The sequence below is a fragment of the Geotrypetes seraphini genome, chromosome 3 (assembly GCF_902459505.1).
Source record: "Geotrypetes seraphini chromosome 3, aGeoSer1.1, whole genome shotgun sequence".
NCBI classification, from domain to species: domain Eukaryota; kingdom Metazoa; phylum Chordata; class Amphibia; order Gymnophiona; family Dermophiidae; genus Geotrypetes; species Geotrypetes seraphini.
The window spans coordinates 191798235-191811088 of NC_047086.1; the positions used below are offsets into that span (position 1 = coordinate 191798235).

The 12854-nt window shown below is 44.0% G+C and overlaps 1 protein-coding gene across 4 annotated transcripts in view; it reads left to right on the plus strand.

The window, feature by feature from the left end:
* Nucleotides 1–12854, plus strand: part of PDE1B (phosphodiesterase 1B) — a 657058-nt gene that overhangs the window by 558387 nt on the left and 85817 nt on the right. For all 4 annotated transcript variants that reach the window (XM_033937713.1, XM_033937714.1, XM_033937715.1 and 1 more), the window contains 3 exons: nucleotides 5450–5550; nucleotides 9063–9188; nucleotides 11907–12008. In XM_033937713.1, the coding sequence (XP_033793604.1) occupies nucleotides 5450–5550; nucleotides 9063–9188; nucleotides 11907–12008 (329 nt within the window). The remainder of the gene's footprint in view (nucleotides 1–5449; nucleotides 5551–9062; nucleotides 9189–11906; nucleotides 12009–12854) is intronic.

A 12854-nucleotide genomic window follows, 5' to 3' on the forward strand; every position in this document is an offset into this window, starting at 1 on the left:
CTTTTCCTGCCATCATCTACCAATTTAATTAGACAAATAATTATTATTATTTTTTTTTTTTTACTTTTTTTTATTAGCACAGTAACAAATGCAGACTTAAACAGCCCACAACATAGACCCAGTCCACTGAGTGACTCCTAGTAACGCCTTTACAGTTAAACAGCTTAAGGTATTTTACTACAGGTATCCAGAAAGTTTAATTAAAACCTTTAATCTTTTCACAAGAAAGCCGAAACAAACTGTTTTAGAGAAGCAGCCCTGGTAGCAGTATCATGATGGATTTTCTGTATATCAAACAATGAAATATCTCAAAGTAATGTTTTAAAAAGCTGGTTTTAGATCTACTAGTTTGATCATCTTTACTACTGCTACTACTACTAATAATTTCTGTAGCACTACTAGACATATGCAGCACTGTACATCAAAATATAGAAGAGACAGTCCCTGCTCAAAAGAGCTTACAATCTGGTCAAGTCAGACAAACTGGACCATAAGAACATAAGAACATAAGAAGCGCCATCTCCGGATCAGACCTTCGGTCCATCAAGTCCGGCGATCCGCACACGCGGAGGCCCTGCTAGGTATACACCTGGCTTATTTTATAGCCAACCATATCTTTATATGCCTCTCTCAAGGAGATATGCATCTAGTTTGCTTTTGAAGCCTAGGACTGTCGATTCCGCAATAATCTCCCCTGGGAGAGTATTCCAGATGTCAACCACTCTCTGTGTGAAGCAGAACTTCCTGATATTAGTCCTGAACTTGCCCCCCCTTAGCTTCATTTCATGTCCTCTTGTCCGTGTCAAATTGGACAATGTAAATAGTTTTTTCTGCTCTATTTTGTCGATTCCTTTCAGTATTTTGAAGGTTTCGATCATATCCCCACGCAGTCTCCTTTTCTCAAGGGAGAACAATCCCAGTGTTTTAAGTCGATCCTCATATTCCAGTTTCTCCATACCCTTCACTAGTTTAGTTGCTCGTCTCTGCACCCTCTCCAGCAGTTTTATATCCTTCTTTAAGTAGGGAGACCAATGTTGGACGCAGTATTCCAAGTGGGGTCTGACCATTGCCCTATAAAGCGGCATTATAACTTTCTCCGATCTACTCGAGATTCCTTTCTTTATCATGCCCAACATTCTATTTGCCTTATTTGCCGCTGCTGCGCATTGTGCCGACGGCTTCAGGGTCCTATCTATCAGTACACCCAGATCCCTTTCTTGTTCACTTTTTCCCAGAGTTGCACCTGACATTCTGTACTCGTATTCCTTATTTTTACTGCCTAAATGCATTACCTTGCATTTCTCCACGTTGAACTTCATCTGCCATTTCTCCGCCCATTTTTCTAACCGACACAAATCGCTCTGGAGTTCCTCACTGTCCTCCTGCGATCTGATTGCCCGGCAGAGTTTTGTGTCGTCTGCAAACTTGATGATCTCACTGGATGTTCCGTTTTCCAGGTCATTGATATAAATATTAAAAAGGATCGGCCCAAGTACCGAGCCTTGGGGTACACCACTAGTCACTTTCTCCCAGTCGGAGAACTTCCCATTTATGCCCACTCTCTGCTTCCTGTTTTCCAGCCATTTGCCTATCCATCTTTGTATATCTCCCTCTATGCCATGGCTTTGTAGTTTCCTAAGAAGTCTTTTGTGTGGAACTTTGTCAAATGCTTTCTGGAAGTCCAAGTATATTATGTCCACCGGCTTTCCACTATCAATTTGCTCGTTCACGGTCTCAAAGAATTGGAGTAAATTCGTCAAACACGATTTCCCTTTCCTGAATCCAATGTTCTTATGTTCTTATACATGATGACCAGTTGAAGTTTATTCATGGGAGGCAAGTGCGGGATAATATTCACCAAACTGTTCACCTGAATCCATGTTGACTGGGTTTCATCAAGTCATGTGTGTCCAAGTGCTGAACTATGCTATCCTTGATCAGTGATTCAATCATCTTGCCGGGGACAGATGTAAGACTCACAGGTCTATAGTTGCCCGGTTCTCCTCTCGATCCTTTTTTGAAAATTGGCGTGACGTTCGCTTTCCTCCAGTCGTCTGGTATCTGACCAGTTCTGATTGACAGGTTTGCAAGTTTTTGCAGTAACTCTCCGATTTCGACCTTCAATTCCTTCAAGACTCTCGGGTGAATTTCATCCGGTCCAGGGGATTTGTCACTTTTAAGTTTGTCGATCTGGTAGTATATCTGATCTAAGTTCACTTCAACTGTGGTGAGGCTGTCCTTTATTTCTCCTGTAAACAGTTTCTCCACTTCAGGTATTGTTGAGGTGTCCTCCTTCGTAAAGACAGACGCAAAGAAGGAATTTAGTTTGTCTGCGATTTGTTTATCTTCCTTGATGTACCCTTTTCTTCCCATGTCGTCCAGGGGTCCCACTGCCTCTTTTGCAGGTTTTTTCCCTTTCACGTATCTAAAGAAGGGCTTGAAGTTTTTGGCCTCCCGGGCTATTTTTTCCTCATAGTCCTGTTTTGCATCCCTCACCGCCTTGTGACATTTCTTCTGTTCATCTTTATGTTTGTTCCAGGCTTCGGTTGTCTTCGTGCATTTCCATTTTTTGAAAGAGTCCTTCTTTTCTTTTATGGCTTCCTTCACCTGTATGGTAAGCCATGCTGGTTCTCCTTTGCCTTTAGTTCTCCGATCTTTGGAAATCCTCGGAATGTAGAGATCTTGTGCTTCTGCAATAGTATTTTTCAATAGGCACCATGCCTGGTCTACTGTTTCAAGTTTGTCCACCATCTTCTCGAGTCGTTTTGTTACCATGGCTCTCATGCAATCGTATTTACCCTTTTTAAAGTTTAAGGTGGTGGTTAAGGTTTTGGCATGTTTCCCTTTCCCGATGTCAAGTTTAAAGTTGATTACATTGTGATCACTCGTTCCCAGTGGAACCATGACTTCTACTTCTGTTATCGGTCTGGTGAGACCATTTAGGACCAAGTCCAAGGTGGCGTCGCCTCTTGTCGGCTCTTTTACCATTTGCTCCAGGAAGCAATCCCCTAGCACCTCCAGGAACTTGGCCTCCTTGCCGCAGTTGGAGGCTCCTAGTTTCCAGTCTATTCCTGGGAAATTGAAGTCTCCCAATATAACTACATTGCCTGTCTTGCATACTTGTTTGATTTCCTCCATCATTTCTGAGTCAGTGACCTCCGCCTGTCCTGGGGGACGATAGTAAAGGCCAATTTTTGTATCTGCGCCATTGTGACCAGGAATTTTGATCCAGAGGGACTCCAGCTTCTCTTTCCTGTCTGTTGTAATCATTCCAACAGAATCTATTCCTTCCTTAACATATAGGGCAATACCTCCACCTTTCTGCCCTTCTCGATCCCTTCTATATAGTTTGTATCCCTGTAGTACTGTGTCCCATTTGTTTTCTTCATTCCACCATGTTTCTGTTATGCCAATGATATCCATGTTCTCATGTCTTGCTATCGTCTCTAGTTCTCCCATTTTGTTTCCTAGACTTCTAGCATTTGTATACATACATCTAAGTTCCCTTCGTGTTACCTTTTTGGACCTTCTACTCTTGGCTGTCCTTACAGTTTCATTTACGGTATCCTTTACTGCTCCTGTGTTATCTCCCATGTTTGCTGTGTGGTCATCCCCTCCTGTGTCTGAGTTGTCCCTTCCTGCTTGTTCTCCTTTGTTGGCTGTGAGGTCGACCTCTCTTGTGTATGAGTAGTAGTCCTTTGTTCCTACGTCGGGGCATCCTGTTGTCCGTGCCATCGACCGGTGGTCGACTGTCGGCTTTCCCCTGTCCTTCAGTTTAAAGCCTTCTCTATTGCTTTCTTCATGTTGCCTGCCAAAACTCTTGCTCCTTCCTTGTTGAGGTGTAGTCCATCCCTTCTGTAGTATTTACTTTTTCCCCAGAACGCCGTCCAGTTGCGCACGAAGTCGAAGCCTTCGTCTTCGCACCATCGTCTCATCCAGGCGTTGATCACTTGCAATTCCCCTTGTCTCTTTCCATCTCTCTTGCATCAATACACAGTGCTCAGGTGGGGGAATTACAGAGGGAATGAGAAGACAGGTGGGTTGGAGTTTGGAATTGAAGAAATCTGTATTTAAATACTACCAGAGATGGAGCTTGATGTACCGAGTCAGGCAGTTTGTTCCAGGCATACGGTGCAGCAAAGTTGAAGGGACGGAATCTAGAGTTGGCCGTAAAGGAGAAGGGTGCAGATAAGAGACTTATCCGATGAGCGGAGTGCCTGGAGGGGAGTGTGGGGAGAGATGAGAGGTACTGAGGAGCTGCGGAGCGAATAAACTTGTAGATCAGCAAGAGTAGTTTGAACTGTATGCAGAAACGAATAGGGAACCAATGAAGTGACTTGAGGAGAGGGGTAATGTGGGGCATAGCAACATTGATTTGTTTTCTACATTTCTATTCTGCACTATCCATAGATCTAGGTGGATTTTAACAGACATACACAGCATTACTGTATTTCCCCCAACTATAGGCCGCAGCTTATAGATTGAATTGACAAACATGAGTACTGGGTACGGCTTGCTTATAATGGGTGTCCTATCTAAAGACATCCCCCCTGTAAATCATCCCCCCGTACCTTTTTAAATCCCCCTTAAATCCCTCCCTCGCTAAACGGCTGCCTCCTCCAATCTTGTGGCCAGCGGTGCAGGGCAGGAGCGATCTTTTCGGCATCCAGCCTGGCCCCACTTCCTGAATGGTTGGCCTCAGTTCTCACGAGTTCCGAGAGAACTGATGGCAGCCATTCAGGAAGCAGCGTTGGGTCAGGCTGGATGGCGAAAAGATCGCTCCTGCCCTGCACCGCTGGCCACGAGATTGGAGGAGGCAGCCGTTTAGCGAGGGGGGATTTAAAAAGGTACGGGGGGGATGATTTACAGGGGGGATGTCTTTAGATAGGCCACGCATTATAAGCAAGCCGCACCCAGCACTCATGTTTGTAAATTCAATCTATAAGCTGCGGAGACTGGAGGAGGCAGCCGGAAGCCGGCCAGCGAGGGAGGTATTTAAGGGAGATTAAAAAAGGTACTGGGGGAGGGGGGATGATGGACTTGGTTTTATCTGCAGTCATTTTCTCTTTCTATATTTCTAGAAACCTTGCACAAGATATGTTATGCCTGTCTTCGGATGGGATATCCTCTCATGAAAGGCACAACACCAACTCTCTGTATTTGGAAGGGAATTGGTCGTTTTGATTGGATACAAAATTAACTTTGTTTACCAGCTTTCCCTTTTCTGAATGTCCTCCTTCACTGGTTTATTTTAATGGAAAATTAAATTGCCTTCCTTTCTTCCACATTTTGTCCCTTAAGCACTGTCAAATGCTGATGTGATTCAGCCAATGGACTGCATTTGGAGCCTGGAAGAAGTTAGGTTTAATTTGGCTGGGATATGCTAGGCTATGCTGACCGGGTTACAGTCCCAACTCTCTAATTTAATCTTTCTCATTTCTTTTCACAGCACTGTCTGACAGAGATTGAGGTCTTGGCCATCATCTTTGCAGCAGCTATCCATGACTTTGAGCACACGGGCACCACAAACAGCTTTCACATTCAAACAAAGTGAGTGCCAAAACTCAGCTTGGCAGTGAGGTGGTTTTCGTTGCTAGCTTTTAGAAATTAGTAAACCTATCATGGAACGGAATCCAAAGAGAATGGGCTATTCATGGAAGCACAGTTGCTAGATCTGGAGCTGGATTAAAGCTACATTCTATCTTTTCAATATGATTATTTTCCCGAAATGGCTTTATGTTCTGCAGGTGTTGCCTATTCATCGTTTGCAAAAGGATCTCCGATCGCTCTCTCTGCTTTTATCTCGATTTGGGGGGGAGAGGTAAAAAGCCACATCTGGCTGTCCACTATTTGATAGGGTCATGGTCGCTGGGGGGAATGGGTGTCCCTGATTTGCGGACATACAATCAGGCCTGTTTACTCTGATATCTTGGGGATTGGATTTTAGGGCAGGATGTCTATACCTGCTTTGACTATGAACTGGCTTTTTATCACCCATTGCACTTATCATCTTTGCTTCATGCCCCGCGGACTTCCCTCCCCTCTCATTTGTGTTCTAGCTTTCTCTTGGGATCCCTCCGTGAGATTTGGAAGGTCTTGGTGTTACGCCTGGGGGGCACCCGGGGGTGTCAGATCAATTACCTCTTCAGGGGAATCTTCAGTTTTCACCGGGCTGAACTTCTTTTCATTGCTGGGCATGGTTGGGAATGACTTTGTTGGCACATGTACTTGGTTCCAATAGTGCCCTTCCCCCAAGGCGTGATTTTCAATTTAAGGAAGGGATTGTGGCTACTGATTCCTTTGCTTATTTTCAACTGGGCCATTACGTGCATTCCTTGGCTGGGGAGGGCCTTCGGTTGGGTTTGGGAAGTAAACTTCACATCTTCTTTGTCCAATTTGTGGACGAGTGACTCTCGGTTTCGGCGCTCCATAAAGCTTTGTGTCTTCTTGCTCCACTTCAGTCTTGGGAGGCCATGTGTGCTCATTGAGCACCGGAATTAGGTCTGTTATCGATTGATTTGGATATAGGCTGCCTTATTAAATGTATCCCGATCCCGCTGACCTCCGAGAGTGCCAATTTTGAGTTTTACACCGTGCATATTTTACCTGGGTTCAATTATATCATTCTGGTTTCGCTGAATCAGATCAGTGTGAAAAATGTAAGAGCGCTCCCAAGTCTTTTTTTCATGCTTTTTGGAGCTGTCCAGTGTTCAAGTCTATTTAGCAGCGGGTGGTCCGCTATTTGGAATTTCTATTGAGACGCCTGTACCTTTCACTCCAATGGGATTTCTGTTGGATAAGTATGAAGCCTTTTGATTTCCTCCTGGGGTTGGCCGGTTGTTTGTACAGAAGGCAGGGTTGGTGGCTAAGAAAATTATTTGGGGGGAATGGGTATCGTGTCACTCTTCCTCTTACTGGTCTTGGTGTAATCGCTTACATGCTTTAATGTTGCTGGAGAGGGGCAGGGTGCATGGCTTCTTTCATCAGTCTAAGTTTTTCCTGCAGATTTGTGGTCCTTATATAGATTTCTTATCTCCTAGAGCCCGAGGTCTGATTCTTAATGCACTAAACTTCTGATCTGCCTTGAGTATGGTGGTGGTGATGGTGATGGGGGAGGGAGCGACCCTGGGATTGTCCACATTTCTGGATTTGGATCTCCTAGTTATTCCTCAGTGAGATTTTTTTTTTTTTACGTGCATGTGTCTGTGTGTGCTCATAGCAGTCTTTTGTGGGAGGGGAGGGGGGAGGTTTTTTATTGTGTTTCTCGGGGCCCATCAGAGTCCAGGGCCCTGATTTTCATGATTTCTCTTTGTTTGGGATCATGTTTGGGGCCTTCCCGTTTGGCTATTGTGGGACATTTGCTCTTTCTTTGCCTTTCATGTTACTTGCTGTATTTTTCATTGTTGCCGATATCATTGGGGGATGGGGGTGGAAAGGGTGTTATATTGGAGGGGGTTTAAATTGTATTTTGAGCAAGCACTGTACCTCTTGCTGTATCTATTGTCCTTTTATCTTTTGTTCAATAAAATTGTTTTCACATAAAGCTATATTCCACCCAAGGCAAACTATATAGTTTTAGATAGTAAACAAGATAGTAAATGGAATTAACCGTTCTGAGCTCTTTGGGGAAAACGGGATAGAAAACAAAATAATAAATAAATAAAATTAATTAGGATGAGTGTAACTAGAATTATCTATGATGAATATAGTACACATTGCTAGAGCTATGTAGGATGCATATAAATAAACAGTAGATTAAAAAAGTTATAACAATTAACCTATTTAGGAGGGTGTAAATATAGCATACTTAGGGCTCCTTTTACAAAGGTGCGCTAGGGCCTTAACACGTGGAATAGCATGCGCTAAAATGCCGCGCATGCTAGCCGCTGCCGCCTTCTTTTGAGCAGGTGGTAGTTTTTCGGGTAGCACATGCTACAACGTGTGTTAATCCGGTGCGTGCGCTAAAAACGCTAGAGCACCTTTTTAAAAGGAGCCCTTAGTTAGAATGGTTAACTGTAATCTTGTGTAAACATAGTATACATACGATACATATGTGCATGCATTTGTCCTCACTCCCTCTCAGTAGCATCCCTTCTCCATTGCTGCTTCTGCTGTCAGCCATACTCCCTCCCCTCCCCCAGAACTGGCAGTACCCCCACCGTCAGGCCTCTCTTCGACCCAGAAATTTCCCCGCTATCAGTGCACCCCTCCCTCCCTGCCACTCGAAGTCTTGGCAGCCATTTTCAGCACTGAGAAAGCACGGGCAGGAGCAAGAGGGAATTGTTTCTGCCCCAACGTCCCACTAGACCACCATGGAAGCATGGTAGGCCTTGGGGGTAGGCCTTGGGGGTCCTGCTGTTGGGTCCAGGAGGGGGGTGGATCATTACTCTTTGGGGTGGGGGTGGGGCAAGAGGGAGGGAAGAAGTATATACAATGCAGGTACAAGATCCATTCTTTAAACCGAAAAGCTTCGAAAATCAAAATATACCTGGTCTCAAGGATTTTGGATTAAGGATCTTTTACCTGTATTTTTTTTTGTACCTGGGACAATGGAGAGTTAAATGACTTTCCCAGAGCCATAAGGAGTGGAAGTGGGAAATAAATAATATACCTTTAACTGTGCAATTAATAATAATGAAAATTTTTAAATAATGCAATTAATTGTAATTAAAACTTTTTAACCAAAGTGCAGCCCTAAAAATTACCCCCTGAGCAAGGACCATAATTTTTTCCCTCTCATCAAGGGATAATTTATTGCCATAGTACCATAAAATGCATGTCTTGGTAGGAGCTTTTATTTTATTGTTTACAGTTTTAACATAAAAGATTAAAAAATAAAAACCTAGTATTTGCGCTTTCTGGTACACCTTGCTCTATCTTTTGGGAGTTGCTCCATAGCACAGAAATAACTCTGGGGATGGGCAGGTGGTGGCTAGTTAGATTCCTGAAGCAGTGCAGGCCTGGAAAATATTTCAGTTAATCTAGTCCCTTACTGTTAATACTACTTCTGTATAAACCTGCATGTGCTGTGAGATATCTCTTAACCTGTTCTCTCCTGTCAGGTCCGACTGTGCTTTGCTATACAACGACCGCTCAGTGCTGGAAAACCATCACGTCAGTGCAGTGTTCCGCATCATGCAGGAAGACGAGATGAATATTTTAATTAACCTCACCAAAGATGAATTTGTGTAAGTTGATTCTTTTTTCTGTAAAATGCAGAACCATCCTTCCATTTCTGTCTGCTCTTTATTTGGCAGCTTAATCCCTAGTGGCAATATTGCAAGACTTCCATTAGGGTTCAGAAGTGCTATTTTGAACTAGAGAATGACACGGTGGCGGTTTACCCGCGGCCACCGCATTTTAGCCGCGGGTCACCCGCCGAAAACGGGGAAGAAAACTAGCAGTCGCTGCAGCGACGGGGACAAGGCCATTCACCGCCCGCGGGGCGGTGAATGGTCTTGTCCCCGCAGTGAGGCATGAAGGATCGCGCGGTCCCCGCAGCTCACACCCGCCTGCCCAATCGATTCTAGTGTTTAGCCAGCTCTCTCCCTTCTCCTCACCTTAGTTTGTAGATTTTTTTTTTCGGCGACCCGCACGCTATCAGAGAGCCGCGCACGCGCGGCTGCTCAGTGTTCAATCTTCTGCTCTGACGCAACCGGAAACAGGAAGTTGCAGCAGAGCAGAAGATTGAACACTGAGCAGCCGTGTGTGCGCGGCTCTCTGATAGCGTGCGGGTCGCCGAAAAAGAAAATCTACAAACTAAGGTGAGGAGAAGGGAGAGAGCTGGCTAAACACTAGAATCGATTGGGCAGGCGGGTGTGAGCTGCGGGGACCGTGCGATCGCTAGTGTTCCCGGCTCAAATTGGAAGGAGGGAGTGAAAGGGAAAAGGATTCTGACGGGGACGGTGACGGTGACGGGGCGGTGAATGGGATGGCAGTGGCGGTGACGGGGCGGTGAAAGGGATGGCGGTGACGAGGCGGTGAAGGGAACGGCGGTGACGGGGCGGTGCAGAGGATGGTGGGCCGGTGACGGGGCGGTGACGGGGACAGATTTTTTCCCCGTGTCATTCTCTATTTTGAATCTCGGAACACTCAGGTAAACCAGATAAACCTCCTGCTTCCCCGGTAAACACCTGGAAACCCCCAAGCATGGGGCTTAAGTCTGTGTAGAAGGGGTGGAGGGTACTGTTTTGCATCTGTGGCTCCATAATTCATTGCTGATAGCGGGGATGCAGCTGTGCTGTCAGCAATGCTCTTTACCTTTGTGGTAACTGCAGGACAGGTACTGGCAGCGTCTTCAACATTTATTGCATAGGCTCTGTAGTTACCAATGATTCCAGTGAAACTGCAGAAGTTCACTGCAATTTAGAAAACAGGCCCCTCATTGCCTCCAGCATGATGAATTAATTATGAATTATCACTGATCTAATCTACCCAATAAAAATCTCTTAAGCATTTTCTCCATCTGTCCTGGGAGGCTCACAATGTAACTGTGGTACCTGGGTCAATGGAGGGTTAAGTGACTTGCCTAGAATTACAGGGAGCAGACTGGGATTGAACTCGCAACCTAAGTTTGCTCAGGCAGCAGCTCTAACCACTAGCCAACTCCTGCCCTCCCCATTGTTAGAATTTACCTTATCTGCATTAACTCTTAGGGAGGAAATCAAAGCTAGCAGGACTGTTTGTATACTGTGATTAGAATGGAATCCGGACTGTTGAGGATCTAATATACAATGTTGGAATAAGTATTCTTGTAATTGTATGCCTACCATTGCTTCCTTCATTTTAGAAAGAAACTAAATATTATCCACTGGTCTATAATTGGCACAATTTTTAGGGTCAACACCAGAACCCTTTAACAATGGAATAAGGCCAATATATCCTAAACAATCAGACATGATTCCATTTGATAGTACAGAGTTAAACAACTGAATAAGAATAGATAGGAACTTTGAAGGCATAGATTTTAATAATTTGTCTGGAATAGGATCCAGCCAACAAGAGCCTTTTGCAAACTTCCTAACCAATCTTCCCATCAAGTTTATGTCAAACCTCAGGAAATATCCAAAAACGATCAACGGACTTCCTTGAGCTACTTTATAATCTCTTTCCACAACTTCATCTACAATATTGCCTAAGGACGTAATTTCTTTGTCTAGTTTACTTATAATATTCACTATCTTTTGCTGAAAATGGTTAGCTATATCCTGTTGGGAAATCTCTACATTTGATGAATTGACCTCAGTAGAAGTCAAATGATTCACCACTCAAAATAATTATTTTGATGATGTACCACATTCCTTTATTTTCTGTGAAAAAAATCATCTTTAAAAAAAAAAATCTGAATCTGCTGCTTATATAAATTAATTTTCTCTATTCTGTTTTTATCTTATCGACTTGTCCCTTTCACCGTGCCATCTATAATTGTATACATTCCTGTTTCATTATTTTAAGCTCTGGTGTATGTCAAGGGTACAACAGAAACATAAGACTCTGGAGAGTTGATGTTCCAGATGTAGGCTTTATTAAAAGTTCAACTTAGTAATCCACTAGGAACTATGGACCCAACACAGTCCATGTTTCGACAATACTGTCTTCCTCAGGGGTCCCCCTATAGGTACTATGATAAGACCTCATGGATTATATATTAGTCCTAATGAACAGATTCAGTAAAGACTATGTGCTAATGAGAAATCCCACTGAGTATCTGAGATGCAGTTCTCTCTTCCCACCACTACAGAGAGCACTTGACATGCTCAACTTCACAAGCTCTCATTTAGAATTGTGCCTGAGGCTATTTGTAATAGTAGAACTTCACATTCATCCAGTTAATAGAGTACACTATCAGAATTACTTTGCTAGAACTGTTACTGTTACTGACCATGTTTTTTTTCCCTCTGGGGTAGAGAGCTGCGGTCTCTTGTGATTGAAATGGTACTGGCCACAGATATGTCGTGTCATTTCCAGCAGGTGAAGACTATGAGGTCATCAGTTCAACAACTGGAGACGTGAGTAGCACAGACCACACTTCATAGACACAGAAAAAGGTGGGGCAGAGAGAAGGAACCAGAAGAGAGATTTTCTGAATTTAAGGCAGCATAGGTGAATAGAGTAAAGGCTTAGAGAGAACCTTTCTTTGTCGGAGTGGGAGAAGTGGAGTGAATGGTCACAGCTGGTGCAAGGGTGCTGGGCAACCTAAACGAACCTTCATCCTTAAACCCTCCTCGATTAACTTCAGCTCTAGCCTGCAGCTGCACCTTCTCCCCCCCTCCCACACACACACACACACACCAAGATTTTGATAATTAAACTCAATAATTATGATCATTACACAAACATTCTGGAAAGATGCAGTTTAAAGGTTGTGGTGATGGTTTTGTCAGTTTATGTGATTTTAGAACCTGACCTTTTGCTATGACTGCAGCTGCTGTGCTTCCCCTAAGAAGCTACTGCCCTTGCTGACTTGCCTAATGTTTGGTGAGCAGACCATAAAATAACTAATGCTTTCGCTACATCAGCATTTTCCGATGGCAGTGCTGTAGGCCGTTTGATCTCACACTGTCATTACGTATGCAATCATAGTGACAGCATTTGTGGAAGGGTCTGCTGTAGAAGACTTTTGATTAATTGTCTATCTGCCTGAATGTCTGCTTCCTTTATGAGGTCTGTTCAAAAAATTCCAAGATAGTTTGAATTGTGCGCCAATGGGAAGTTCTTTTGAGATGTGCTAGGCAGCGTTGAGTAGCTTCAAACCTCAAGAGTAACCTCCTTTTTTTCCCCGTTTGTTGATATCTGTTTTCGTCTCCGAGCTACAACAGTTTTTGTGAAAGCATGTTTTCGTGATTGGCTATTTT